Source organism: Lepidochelys kempii, chromosome 4 (genome assembly GCF_965140285.1).
Source record: "Lepidochelys kempii isolate rLepKem1 chromosome 4, rLepKem1.hap1, whole genome shotgun sequence".
NCBI lineage: Eukaryota > Metazoa > Chordata > Testudines > Cheloniidae > Lepidochelys > Lepidochelys kempii.
This window is the reverse complement of record NC_136383.1, coordinates 19,860,246-19,874,441: the sequence shown is the minus strand read 5'-3', so window position 1 is coordinate 19,874,441 and position 14,196 is coordinate 19,860,246. Positions and strand designations below refer to the sequence as shown.

At 43.2% G+C, this 14,196-nt stretch overlaps 1 protein-coding gene across 2 annotated transcripts in view; it reads left to right on the top strand.

Annotated features, from left to right (window-relative positions):
* The window catches only part of FAM13A (family with sequence similarity 13 member A), a 183,976-nt gene extending 170,754 nt beyond the window's left edge, over positions 1-13,222 (top strand). Inside the window, exons 20-24 of one of the 2 annotated variants that reach the window (XM_073340682.1) lie at positions 1,105-1,200; positions 2,900-2,983; positions 6,857-7,053; positions 7,345-7,446; positions 9,432-13,222. In XM_073340682.1, the coding sequence (XP_073196783.1) occupies positions 1,105-1,200; positions 2,900-2,983; positions 6,857-7,053; positions 7,345-7,446; positions 9,432-9,558 (606 nt within the window). In that variant the 3' untranslated portion in view covers positions 9,559-13,222. The remainder of the gene's footprint in view (positions 1-1,104; positions 1,201-2,899; positions 2,984-6,856; positions 7,054-7,344; positions 7,447-9,431) is intronic. The other variant, XM_073340684.2, reaches the window with a different exon arrangement.
* Positions 13,223-14,196: the final 974 nt, after the last annotated feature.

Sequence of the window (14,196 nt, the reverse complement as noted above, 5' to 3'; positions counted from 1 at the left end):
GAATCAACCTAAAACAAAAACAGCACAAAAGGAAAATGATAAAATCTAAAATATCCGAAGTGCACACCCTACCCCAAGCAGAGTTTTTATGCTAGGGACTTTTCTGTTGCTATCAGTTTTACATGGAAGGTGCTCAGATACTACAGTGATGAGCAGCACTTTAAAAGTCGATAGAAATGACATCAAAATCAGTTAAAGAGCCCTTATAATGTAAACTTAGAGCAAAGATACAATGGAAGAACAGACCAAGGATGTGGGTAAGACACTGGTGAATAAAATGAAGAAGATAAACTATATGGTCATGTGAAATATTCTACTTGTTGTTTTCCAGTCTCACCCACGAGATATTAAAGATACAGAAACCCATTTAATCAAACGATTCTGTAGAAGTGTAGAGCTTCACTTTCTCATGCACCACTGTTAGCTAGTGTAGATTTAAATCTCCCCCTCTCCTCTCCTCCATTCTCCCCAGTCATTAAAAGGGATTTTTACTCCCTAGCATTTTTCCAGAAGATGAGCTGGAGAGTAAAATGAGCAATTCTGTGGTAACAACTTGCAGGCATCTTAGGGAAGAAAGTGCAGAGGCAGAGGAGAGTTGTTGCAATGTCATTTTACATAAGGTCTGTAGATCAGCATGCTTGGGGAGGGACTTGCAAGGGAAGGCAGTCAGTCATCACAACTCCTTTCGCTTCTTCCTAGGTCAAAATTATCACCCTGTTCCGGGATCCCAGACACAAGAATGTGGGTATGAGCCCTGTGCTTTTGGCCACAAGTACAGAAGTGGCCACAGATGCAGACTGCCTAGTGTGTAGGGATCTTGTAATGAGAACAAATGAATACTAGTTTGAGCCTAAATGTCTTAACCTCCGTTTATCCACATTACAAAAGCACCACACAGCTGGAAGTTAGGCCAAGGATTGGAAGAGCAGGGCTAAAGGTATATTGGCAGGTCAGAGTGGCAAAGTTCACGCTATACTAATCTCAGGACCATTGCCGTTAGCACATCTCTCTTTTGAACCCAGATAAATGAGGGTGCAGGAGCATACGTTACAGACTAGAGTATCTGCTGCCAGACTCATGGTCTCATTCTTTCTTGCTTTTCAGGTAACAAAAAATGAGCGCCAGGTGATGAAGCCCTTGTATGACAGGTACCGGTTGGTCAAACAGATCCTCTCCAGGGCCAACACCATTCCTGTTATTGTGAGTACAGTACTTCTCTAGGGGGGGTTGCTTTGGTTTGGTGAGGGAGCTTTTTTGGCGGGAGGAGGACAGGAGAATCACACCTCTGCACTCCGCTCAGTTACAGAGGCCCAACCTCTCCCATCACCAAAGAACCGAGTACCTGAACGACTGCAAGTCAATTATACCACAGCAACTGGGACTAGTGAAGAGCTGGTCAAGGACTCCAATGCCCATGGATGTTGAGCACTTTTCACCTTGTGGTGCTCCTCCTTCCATTGGGTTGCTGTTGATTTGTCATTACATAGTTTTTGGCTAAGGCCTCACCTCCTTTTTCACTCAACATCGTAGATTCAGTGTTGGTCACTTACGTTGGCAGGAATGGAGACTTGTGTCTTGCCCACGCTGCTGAGGAGCTCAACTACACCAGCAGCCAGACTGCCCAGTTTGTCTGAAGGAGAGAACAGGACAGGACAGGCAGCCTCCCAAACCTCAACACTTACTAGCAGAATACACAAATGGCTGCTGCTTTCTAAATTGATGCGAGGAGTGCTACCGCTTCCATGGAATCCCACACATCTGTCCTGCAGGGTCATTGTCGTCAGTTCCATTTACGTGTTTTTATCTTCAGTGGCCCAAATTTGAAGCTGCTTATGTCACACAACTGGTATTGCCCTCGTCACTGGCCCTAAAATTATTGTACTATAAAACACATACGCACACTCATTTCACCCTGCCAGTGAAAGTAAGCTGTTTTATATTGATTTCTGCCTGCTGTTTGTTTCACAGATGATCCTGTGTCCTTTCTCTACTGCCAGGCCATGCTTGCGTTTTGGCAGTTGTTTTAACAGAGCATCTGTTCAGAAGAACAGACTGGCAAAGTGTTACTCAGAGCAGTCAGACACACTGGCGAGCACACTTTTCTGGACGTTCTTGGCATGCCCTGCTCTATTTAAAAAAAACAAACAAACAAAAAAAAAAAACCTCCTGGAATCATTACTGTGAATAGTCCCCTGTGTGAACGAGGTACGTAAGGCTAGCAAGTAGAAGGAAGCCATCCAACCCAGTGCCACCTCTTGGCAGTTTAGCGCCAGCTTCTCCAAGGAGCTCAGTTCCCTTTCAGGCACCAAAATTGAAATGGCCAGAATTTCAAAAGTGCTCAGTCAGCCCCCAGCAGCTGCCATTGAGAACAACGGTACATGTCTTTCCCCTTCCCCCACCCCTCTGAGAACAGTGAGAGCTCTGGGGGCAGAGCACCTTTGCAGATCCAGCTGTGTCAATTAGGTGCCTAAATGAGAACTGAGTTATTGAAAGTCTGGCCTCGGTTGGGAGTGCTGAGCGCTTTCGAAAATTGGCCCAATGGAGTTTTACAGGGCATACAGAGCCACATGTTGTCTTTATACATCTATGGGGTTGCTTTCGTTGTTGTTTTTTCCTTAAAGCATTTATTTTCCCGCTCACGCACAGCTGGCCCTTCCATGCATCGTGTTCTGTTTGCACGCCTTTGGCACCTATGTCCATTGCTCAGCAGCGACTTGAAAAAAAAAAACCTCTCTCTGCTTCAAGGTTTTCGCCAGGAGTTTTTTCTTTTTAAGCAGCTGTTTTCTTCCGATGGTCTGGATGAGCTAAAAGAGTCATGGAGATGAGAGGAGAGCAAGAGAACAGGTGGTGGAGGAGAAAGGGGTTCACAATGTAACCTACTTGTTAACACCTGTCACAGGGTTCCCCCTCCAGCAAGCGGAGAAGCCCTTTGCTGCAGCCAATTATCGAGGGTGAAACAGCTTCCTTCTTCAAGGAGATAAAGGTGAAGACCTCCAGCTGCTAACTAATTGCTCAGTCTGCATCAGTTTCCCCTTCCCGCCAATGACGGATTGATTGATTGATTTTGTTCGTTTAGTATTGATTCTTTGCAGTGTCTCCAAAAACATAGAAATCAGTAGCTGCTTAAGCCGAGCCAGTTTTGAACAAATCCCTCCTTTCCGTTGCTGCAGATCAGCCTACAATATTTCCTTGGCTTTGTGTTTTCCCTCTCCGCACGTATTTTACTTGATAAAAACTTCACGATTGTTGGTTGCACCTCTGCTTTCTTTTTCTTTTGAGTATTCCGCACCAGTTTTTTGCTGTTCTTTTCCTCACACCAAAGCTCTGAGGCTTTTCTGCCACACCATGGCTAGGTTGGGCTTTCCCAGAACACGAATAGGGTCTCGGCTCACACACACGTATAGGTTATGGAAATTTACCCACACCTGTTCACCTCCTGGCTGTGTCCAGTTCTTACTTTACACTTGAAACGACACTTCTGGAAGCAGAGTGAGTACAGCTTAGTTACGTTAGTGAATATTTGATCTGCTTGGTTTGGCTGGATTTTTTTTTCACTCTCTGCTGCCATGAGTTGGTATTTCCCAGCATTAAGCACTGATGTGAAAACATTGGGCCAGATTCATTACTGGCCTAAATGCATGTGCCTTAAATAGTTAACGCACTAGGGATTAATTTGGTCCATATTACTTTTGTCCAAGAAAGTCCAATCACCAGCACCAAGGGGCTTAGCATATGACACAATTATCTGCATGCTTTTTATTGCCATCACAGTATGAACAAGAGAAATGTACAACCGTACATTCTGATTTCACACCCCCTCTGCCCATTTGTCTGTTAACCATCCAAAACTGGGTAATATTGCAGATACCATGAACTAAATATTCTTTGGTTATATTATTGCAGGCTAAATATTAATTGCATATATGAAGTACATATTAACTAAGGTGAAGCTACAATATCATACTTGTTAAGTGGCTGTGTGTTTACATAGCAGCTTATCCCTCAGTGAATTGTTCTTAATATTTAATAGATAATTGCTGAACCAAGCTTGAATTAAGGGCCATATTCTTTTAAAATGTCCTCTAATTTTGCACCACCAACTTTGTGCTGTGATTTCTTCCCAACTCAAGGTGTGATTGCAATACGTGTAGACATACCCAGGCTAGCTTTAATCTACCTAGCATGAGTACCCGCGGTAGTGAAGTCGTGGCTATCTGCCCAAGGGCTTGTCTACGCTTAACATGCTCCAGCAGCAGAGCCGTGCCGCTGAGCTGGGTTGCGGGAGCACTTCAGTGTAGACAGTACCTACCCCGATGAGAGGGGTTGTCCTATTGGCATAGGTAGTCCACCTCCCTGAGAGGCCATAGCCAGGTCAATTCATTGGAAAGTTTGTTCTCTGGGAAAACTGATGCACTACAGTACTGGGTTGAAAATTGTATACTTTAGAATGTTTTAAGGTGCTGGGGGCTCCAAATAGATGCCCGCAAAGGTGAAAAAATAATTAAAAATAAATTGATTGCAGATGTAGATAGTCACCTGTAGCCAATCAGACTGTAACTGCGGAAGTGAATTGATTGTGGGGACAAAATTAGAGGCCAGGTCGAGGCCCATTTAAAATCATACTTCTACACGTCTGTCTGAGGCATTTCCAGTTGAATTCTTACTAAGGAGCCTCCTGATTCGCCCCCTTCAGTTCAAGGGGCTTAAACCTTTGCAGATGATCTGTGACCATAAATTGGCCCCAGACAAGTGACAGTTCTGTGCTGTGTCTGATGGTGTCTTGTCATCCCTCTGGTTCCAGTTGGCAAAAGCTTGTTACCATGGTTTTGAATTGCTCCTTGGCAGTTGTGGCAGCGAGTGCAGTGCGGTTCGAACTGGAACAAGCCACTTGAACCAGCCCCACTGGGATAGACTTCAGTGACTTATAATATCCACCACACTCTGGAGGGGGAGGGGCCCGAAATAATCAGTTTTAAAATTTCTCTCCCTATGGCAAAGGAGAGTAGCAAACACTCCCGGACATCTGAGCAGGATCTGTTGTTGCCTTCCCCATTCTTCATTGCTTTTATCCTAGAACTTAGGGCTAGTATGCACAGCACCCTGTACCTGGATACAAAAACCCATGCACTGCTCTCTGAATTAGCCAGCAGGGTCAGGTGTGAGAACAGTACACAACAGAAGGCACTGGCAGTCATTCTTGCTTGGCCTAAGTTTTATAACTGGCAGTGAAGCTGTGTCATGGTATGTCTCTAGAAAAGCTTTAAAATCTAATTATCAATCAAAAATCATGTTATCTTTTACCTGTTCCCTGCTGCTTTTCTTCAGATGTTTTTAGGTCTCTGTTTTTATTTCATTTCTCCCTTGCTAGCCAGTGGGTGCTCAATCTGTCGTAATTCTCAGTCTGTGGCTTCATATCACATTTCCATGGGAAAGGCCACGGACCTCATAAATACATGATTACAGGCCAAAGCCAGACCTGGTATACCCTTGGCCATTTACACATCATTGACCTCAGTGGGTTCTGACCTGAGTACACAAACTCTGAATCTGCCTCTGTTGCTTCCTTTCTGAATGAAGCAGAAGGAGATCTAGGTTCGAAAGGGAGAAAGATCTTATAGAAACAACTGCAATACTAGCAAAGGGAACGCAGGACAACCGGCAAAAGAAGTTGCTATTTTTAGCCACAATTCAGCAGTGCGTGTTAGCACATCGTTTCCTTCAAGACTTCATTGGGACTGCTCAGGAGCTCATTAAAGCTAGAGGGGTGCGTCAGTACCTTGCTGAACCAGGCATGTGTCAGTCCCTAGTTGAAATATTTCTTCCCTATCCTATTATTTCTTTTATCTCATTTGCTGTCTCATTCCCTTGCTACCTATATTGTGGTATACAACTGGCATACAGCAACTTAGCTTGAAGCGAGAGGAGGACAGGGACCAATTGGTTAAAAGCCGGAACAAGGTCTGAACAAATAACTCAATCCCAGAACAGGTTCCTCATTTGGGAGTGCCAGGGAGCGGGGGGTGTACTTGGCTGTTCAGAGCCCTTCACATTGTGTAGCTGTAAACGCAGGGAGCTCTCACTTAGCCGGGCCCCCAAATGTAGCTTGAAGGAAGCGCTCTCGCTAAAGTATTTCAACTTTTTAATGTTATAGTTTCATCAAGATACAGTCTAATTCTTGAACTTCTCCATTGGACTGAAATATCACAAACCCTCCCTTTGTAACTCCTTGTCACAACACAAATCAGTCCTTTAGCTCTCTGGTTCTGACAGTTCCTTGCTGTGTTCTATCATCACCATATGCAAAAGTTATCAGCAACATGCCAAGCGCTGTAGAGTCTTTGGGAGGCATCCACCATAGGAGAGGTTTCATGTAAATTAATTGGGCAGCTTGTGGATTTGTCACAACTAAATCACTGAGGGGCTTAGGTGTGGAGGATACAGAGAGAGGACACTGGTACCATTGAGACATGGCGTCCAATGGTTGTCAAGTTTGGAAGTACTTGTAGCTTAATCAAGAATGCTGAAAATGAACAAAAAATAGCAGGATGCCAAGAATTCTGATTTTTTTCACCATGGTGATTCTGCCTCACTTTGTCTCACTAACAAAGCTGAATTTGTGGTGGTGGTTTCTACTAATAATGGGTTGGGGCTCTGTGTTACTACTGATATTACTGATTACTACTGATATTTTTAGTGCACTGTAAATCTTAGAGCAATTAAGGTGCTGTCTCTGTCTGTCGACCTCTTTCCATATCTGTAGCCCAGTGCTTGTGGTAAAAGAATATGATATGCGGGTTGTATCTGCAGAGAGAAGTAGTAACCTCTTGTTATGGGGGCACTGTGTCTCCTTCTGTAGGAGGAAGAGGAGGGTTCCGATGAGGATGGCAGCGTGAAACCAGATTTCACAGTCACCCTGAAACCAGATTTCAGCGTGCGGAGTTTCCTGGATCAACTAGAAGATGAGGCTGATGGCTTCATTTCTCCAGTGGATGATAAGATGCCTTCAAAGAGTAGCCAGGACATGGGGCTTTCTACCCTCCATGCTGCTTCTATGTATGTCAAGTCTCTTGAACTATACCGGGTGTGGGTCTGGATGCAGCAAACCACAGCATGTGCTTAAATCTCATTGAAGCCAGAGGGACCTTAGTACATGGTTAAAGTTAAACACATGCTTAGTTGTTTTGCTGATCAGTGATGGGACTGTTCACATTCTTAAACTTAAGAGTTGTGTCAATTTGTTAGGGAGTGTTTGTAGGATTGGCTACATATGTTTTTGTAGAATTACTATACCATTCCCATTTTAATTTTCTATGTAATTTTTATATCTATAATTTAACCCTACAGGCCAGAACTCTTAGAGCAGCTCCAAGAAGTCAGGGAAGAGAAAAAACGGATCAGAAAAAAATTGAGAGAATTTGAAGATAATTTTTTCCGACAAAATGGAAGGTATTTCATTTCTAATTCATCCATCTATCTCTATAACTACTGCCAGTAATACTTACTGAGAGCAAAAGGCTCTGAAAATAGAAAGTGCCCTATGTATGCTACCAAATTAATCCTCATTTTGTTATCCTCAATTTGTTGATAGGTAAGCTGGGATACAGAGCATCTGTTCCAAAGCCTGTTGAAGTCAGCAGGGATATGTCTATACTACCCGCCGGATCGGCTGGCAGCGATCCATCCAGCAGGGGTCGATTTATCACTTCTAGTCTAGATGCGATAAATCGACCCCCGAGCGCTCTCCGTTGACTCCCGAGCGCTCAGGGGTCAATTTATCGCATCAGTTATTCACATAGCTGAAGTTGCGTAACTTAGATCAATTCCCCCCGCCCCCCAGTGTAGACCAGGCCTGAGAGTCTTCCTGTTAATTCTGTGAGCCACAGCCCATTGAGTTTAAGAGTAAAATTTTCAAAAGCACCTAAATCCCATGAGGAGTTAGGCACCTAAGGGACTTAGGGCAAAATTTTCAGAAGTCCCAAACGCAGCAACGGACCCAAGATGAAAATCCAAGTGTTCCAAGCTCCCTCTAATGTGCTTGGAGCAGTAAATCATATAAACCATAAGTTAAAACCTAGAGCTAACTCATGAACTGACTCCTAGGAATGTAATTCTTTGGGACAGAAGAATAATCTTGTCTGAAGGGACACTATAGAAATGTATCTCTCTATCCCTCCCTCCCATTTGTTGGTCTGTGCAAACACTACTTTGGTACTTAATGGGTAATTCATTAAATAGCAGCACTTAAAACAGTGCAACAAGAGGTGTAATCATCTCTCAAAAAGAAATGTGAAACTTGATAGTTAAATGCATGTGATTTCTTGTAACATATTGTGTATATGAAGAGTCTGTTCCATATTTGAGTCTCCATAATGAGAAATAACATGCTACACCCTAGACTTTAGAGATTCTGGATACTGAAAATATGTACTCTAGGGGGAAAGATGGTCCTACAGTGAACGCAAAGGTAGGCCCACTTTGGGGAGGGGCTCAACTGATATCATAAACCCTACGAGCCGAATTTTCTCCTTGTACGAGCATGGTTCCCATTGACCTCAGTATAAACCAAGTGCATCTGAGTGGAGAATTTGGCCATAAGCCTGCAGCTCAAGCACTCACTCTGTGTACAGCATCAGAGCTCAGAAAAAGAATGCAGCTGGGAATTCAGTTCGGTTGCATTGGCTGCTGGTGTGTGTGTGTGTATGTATATATACACTTGTACATGGACATGTATCTATGTCGCATATGAGCTGATAATATCCATGTGCTAAATGCATCTATTTATGCTCCTTTGACTACCTCACCAGCCCTTTTGTCCCGTGGCTCATCACTCGCAGAGACTTTTTCTAACATTCTGAATCTCTCCTCAGCTTCAAAAAGGACCCAGGGTTAACTTGCAACAAAAAGTTTCCTTCTTTCTGTCGTCGCAGAAGTTTCTGCCCAAAATGTGTGGCCCAGGTCCCAGGATTGGCAGTATTCAGTCTTGCTCCATTGACAGACTTATGGTCTGATATCCCATGGCCCTCCAGAACTGGAAATGGAAACTTTTATACCTTTGGAAAGGGGTACCCGCTCATAATAGCTTCTGTTATAACCAGTGAGAGAGTTTCAATGGAACAGGAAGCTGTCATAAGACATGATAAACTGAACACTGTTTGAAGTCTGGGGGGATAGTATAACTGGCTCTGATACAAGAATGTCAATATGTTCTGACTCTAGAACAGTATCAGGATCACTTTCAGCTTTGACACAGAAATATCCTGAGTTTCACACCCCATTATTAGGTTAGTTTATGCACCTTTTTTTCCTTTTGTAGCTAACTAAACATGACATTCATCATTTTTCTCTGCAGATGACAAGTAACGGAGTGGGGGATAGCTGGGGAAGTAATGTCCTGGCAGAAAATTCTCACATCTCCTCCTTGTTTCTGTTAGAAATGTCCAGAAAGAAGATCGCACTCCCATGGCTGAAGAATACAATGAATACAAGCAGATTAAGGCAAAGCTGAGGTTGCTGGAGGTGCTGATCAGTAAAAGAGATATTAGTTCCAAGATTATGTAATGAAGCTGATCGACTTCGCAGAGTGGCTAAGAAGAGACCGAGACAACCAGATGAATGCATGAATGGTGCAGCAGGAGCCCTACAATGAGGGGCTTAGCAGCTCCCCAAGAACTGAAAGGCCATTTTTAGAGGTGGGAGGTGGAGGAAGGGTGGCTTACATCGCTCTCTGCACTTGCTGTAGTCCATTGTGCCACCAGGCCAGTCACCTAGACTGGGGTTTCCAGCAAGAGAGCGGTGATGCTACGCTCAGAGACTGCGCGGAAAGGGTCCTTAGCTTTGATTCGCTTCCCAATTCTGTCATGTTTAGCATATCAGAGTCAGATTATGTTTTTCCAGAGAATCATAGTGAGAGGCTGACTGGTATGAATAGTGGTGAATCATCCAATAACCTCCTCTTTCCCAAACGAGTGCCCTTTCCAGTGGAACGTGACACACGGTTCCTGCTGTTGGGAAGTCCTGAGGCTGTTCTCTCTCAGCTACAGTGACAGTGAGCTCAGGCTCCCAAATTACCTGTAGGTTTGGTGTTTGGGAATTTGGCCTTTTCGGTTACCCCATTGAGTGCTGGAGAATTGCTATTAATCAACACCCTGCCTACTGCATTGGCCTTTAGTGTGACTTTTCCTAGTGTTTGATTTCTTACCCATGTGTTTTCTAACTGTCACTTCTGCTTAGGTAAATGGTAGCTGCCTCTGATCAGAAAAGCACTGTCAAAGGAGGTTCAGCAATACGCTTAGTTGCCGGGTCATCTTAGCTGGCATTTTGAATTGTGACACGAGGACTGTGATTGAGCATTTGGATCAGAGTGGAGGTTCTGACGGCAGTAGTCAGAATCCTATTGGATTTTAGTAGCTGAGATGTTATATTGAAATGAACGAGCTGCTCTGTCACTACAGCTCTCCCCGTTCAGGTGTCTGGTAAGCAGATTGAAGATCTGTCCACATCAACATAAACAGCCCACCAATCTTTCAGTGTCTGATATTGACATGAAAGGCTGAGCTGGACGGTCCATATACGTATAGCGCACACACCCGAAGGTTTGTTCTTTTGTGCACTAAATGGTAAGACCACATGGATTACAGCACTCAGTGTGAATTGCAGAGACGGGGATACAGAACACAGTGAACTCATGGTCTTTTCTTCCTGCTCATAATTGCAAATTTAAATACTTTGGAGGAGAGAGGATGCTTCAGGAAACGGGAAACTTTGAGCCAAATTCTGCCCTTGGAAGGGTGCGAGTCTGAGGTCAAAAGTTGGAACTTAACACACTCAAGTCAACATGAATAATTTTCAGAAAGGAAAACATTGTGAATGAATTATAGACAGGTGTTTTAGATGCTGATGTTAGACATTTGCTATTTTGAAGGGAAATGAGCTCAAAAAAAGTATAAGGCTCTTATTACTGTCGTGCTGAGCATTTGGCCTCCATTATTTCCTTGCATCACCCTCAAGAGCTTCAATGTGCAGCTTCACACAGCCCAGGGAGAGGCCCCTACTTGGAACTAGGGCAAGAATTCTGACTTCCCAGGGCAGGATTCATCCCTGCTGCATGTAGATGGAGCAAGCCTGCATACTCCCTCCTGCATACTGATCCCATCAGTGAGCCAATGTGGAGGAGCAGGGCAGTGGATATTGAGTGCAGGGATTGCAATTGTGCTTGGCCCTGGTGTAGGTCAGATGAGGAGGTGGGAAGCCTGCCTGCGTCCTACCCCATGCTTACGTACAAGGACAGTCTGGCTCCAAGATACGTGGCAGTTCATGTTCCCTCAGCGCATTTCCCCCACTTTGCTATGTTATGTTGATTCTCGCCACAGTAGATACAGAACATCTACAGCATGTTTCAATAGCTTCTGTATTTCAAAACATATTAAAAAGAAATGTCTCTCTCTTCCCCATCCATGAACCCTGGCGAGTTTATCTAGAACTGTCAGGCATCAGACAGGGCCTGTGAGAAGTAGTACATTAAAGATAAGCCAGCGCCAGTTGGTAAGAGGTAGTATAAATAAGTTGGGTCTTTTCTTTTGCTAGTCACCAAATTCATTGCACTTAGGGGGATTTTCCAGGTTGTTCTTCATCGATCACAGAATTATCCCCTCCACCTAGAAGAAATAGGAGAAGTAGGAAAGACTGAAGCCTATATTTTAAAAGGTCGCCTTTAGTTTTTGGGTGCCCAGCCTAGGGCCTGATTTTCAGAGGTGCTGAGCACCCACAGCTTCCATTGACCTCTGAGTTGTAGGCACTCAGCTCCTCTGAGAACCGGACCCCAGAGATGTCTATACCTGGGCACACACATGCAGAGGTGACTTGAAAATGTGGGCCAGATTGGCTGACGACAGTCCTCTTTCTCTTCTGCATGCAAGATGTCTGAGAGTTCCAGGAAATAATAGTGGTGCCATTGTCCTCCAAACCAGCTTTATGCCAGTTGAAAGGGTGCAGAGGAGGGTTGGGTATTTTGGGCATAACTGTTTAATATGACAGTGGTGTTTAGTAGCAGAAATGGTAGGACAAAATGGCTGCTGGGTTTCTCAGAAGTCAATATTGCTGGTTGCCTTTTGTACGATTAGGTGCCAGTTAAGTGACGCGCTCAAACCCATGCTTAACTTAACCATGTGACAAGTCCTATTGAAATAAGCACATGCTTGAAGTCAAGCCTGTGGCTGGTGTTCTTGTGAGTAGAGATCGACTTAAGCACAAACTTGAATACTTTGCTGAATCAGGGCCGTATCTCCTTAATACCTAAATTACAGTGGCTGCGATTACCTAGCCATCAGTGTCTGTAGCCATCATGCAAAACTCCAGAAGTCACAAAGACTACATTTTGTTGTTAAAAGCCTGCTTGAACTGTGTACTGATAATTAACTGTTTTGTTGCCCCTGACCATTCATGACCAACCGCGTATAGCAAAATACTTTGTTTTTAAATTTATAAGACTGTAGGGTTTTCTGACTGCCTAGCTACTGCTGTTTACATGGCACCTTGCTATGATTTCAGATACTTTATATAAATTATAAGTATAATGATGCACTTTAGAGAGATTATATTTTTAAAGTTTGAAAGCTAATAACAAAACCTATATAGCCAAAATTGTACTCTAAAAATCCTTGTCTAGCTCTCTGTTGTTAAAAAGCTGTTCTTTATACAAAAACATAAAATGAATAGCACCAGTTGAGATGTATCTCATGCAAACTGATTGAGTTTAGTAGAATTTACTGCAGTTCACAAAATAGCCGTTCAGGTACTGATCAACCCCTGCCACCTCCAAAAAATTTCATGCAAAAATCAAATCATTGCTATCATTTTTTTATCTCAGTTTTCCTTTGTTATTTCACTTACTGTAGGCCCTTGAGTGTATAACCCAATTTATATTGCTGTTTACATGAGAACATGTTTGAATGCAAGTGAGAGTGCTTTTAATAGGAGTGAAGTGCAGTACAAGTATCTACTTCAAATAAAATGAGTAAGCTGTTGGAATAAGACAAAATATACTTCCATGGCAATAGAACTTGTAGTCTGTTCTCTCGTGGCATTATGGTCTGTTTGGTAACTGGCTTCGCATGGCCTCAAATGATACCGACACATGTCCTTTTGTTTTTTCAGGAGTGCGTGGTTGTGTATTACTAAATGTTAACATAATAAATGAGGTTTATTTAAAAATGATGATGATGATGATAAACAGGGTACAAATATAATGATAAAAGTGAAAGAGTTAAAGATGGCAAAAGCTTGTAATTTTCACAGGTAGCATTTGCTTTTATTCTGTTTACTTTGGCGTAAACCCTCAATTAATAGATGTTTATATTAAATATGGTGTAATTAAAGCATCTTATTTCTTGATCATGCTGTTAGGATTCAGTTTTTATTCCATATATGTGCAAAAATTCATAAGTGCCGTCAAGTCATGGTAAAAGCCCTTGTGCCTGAGAGGGAAAAGCATAGATTAGTGACATCTCAGCAAGACTTCCATTTAGGGAAATGTTTGCAAAATGGTGATTCGGACACACTGGAAACAGAACAGAAATAGAAGCGTGCTTGCTGTCCAGTAGTATAACGTGGATAAATCACTGAGAGTAAGATATCACAGTCGATGCCTGGTTCTGTACAGATCTCATGTCTAGGTTGTAATGGAAGTAGCTGGTTAGAAGTCAGAGGGAACTTTATTTGTAGCCTTGGTGTTTAGGTACGGTGTTTGTTAAATTTGCAGAGGCTTCTAGTGCAGTAGTTAACATGCAGTGTGTTTATAGCATGGATTTTGTCACACACGAATGCTTTGCAGGTGGTATGCAAAGTTGTACCGTTGACTTATTCACATTTTCCGTGCCCCAGGGAACTCGCAGTGAGGACCCACAGCAACATCTGGGTTTCTTATTGATGTGGGAGAGAAATTGCATCGGTGGCCAGTGATTGCGGGGGAGTGAAATTTGTGCACCCCTGTTCATTCTAGAGAGGAAAGTAGCTTTGAATTCTGGAATTGGTGCCATGTTGCAGTAGTTATCATTAGCTATGCCTCTGTGCTAGTTTGGGGAATCACTGCATGTGGTTAACAGCTGCTGCCTGTTTGCAGCTGCTAATGTTCTGAATAATGTCTCTCATTTTTGTGTGTATTTCAGAAAGTAAGTGCTTTGCTACACTGTGCACACTTAA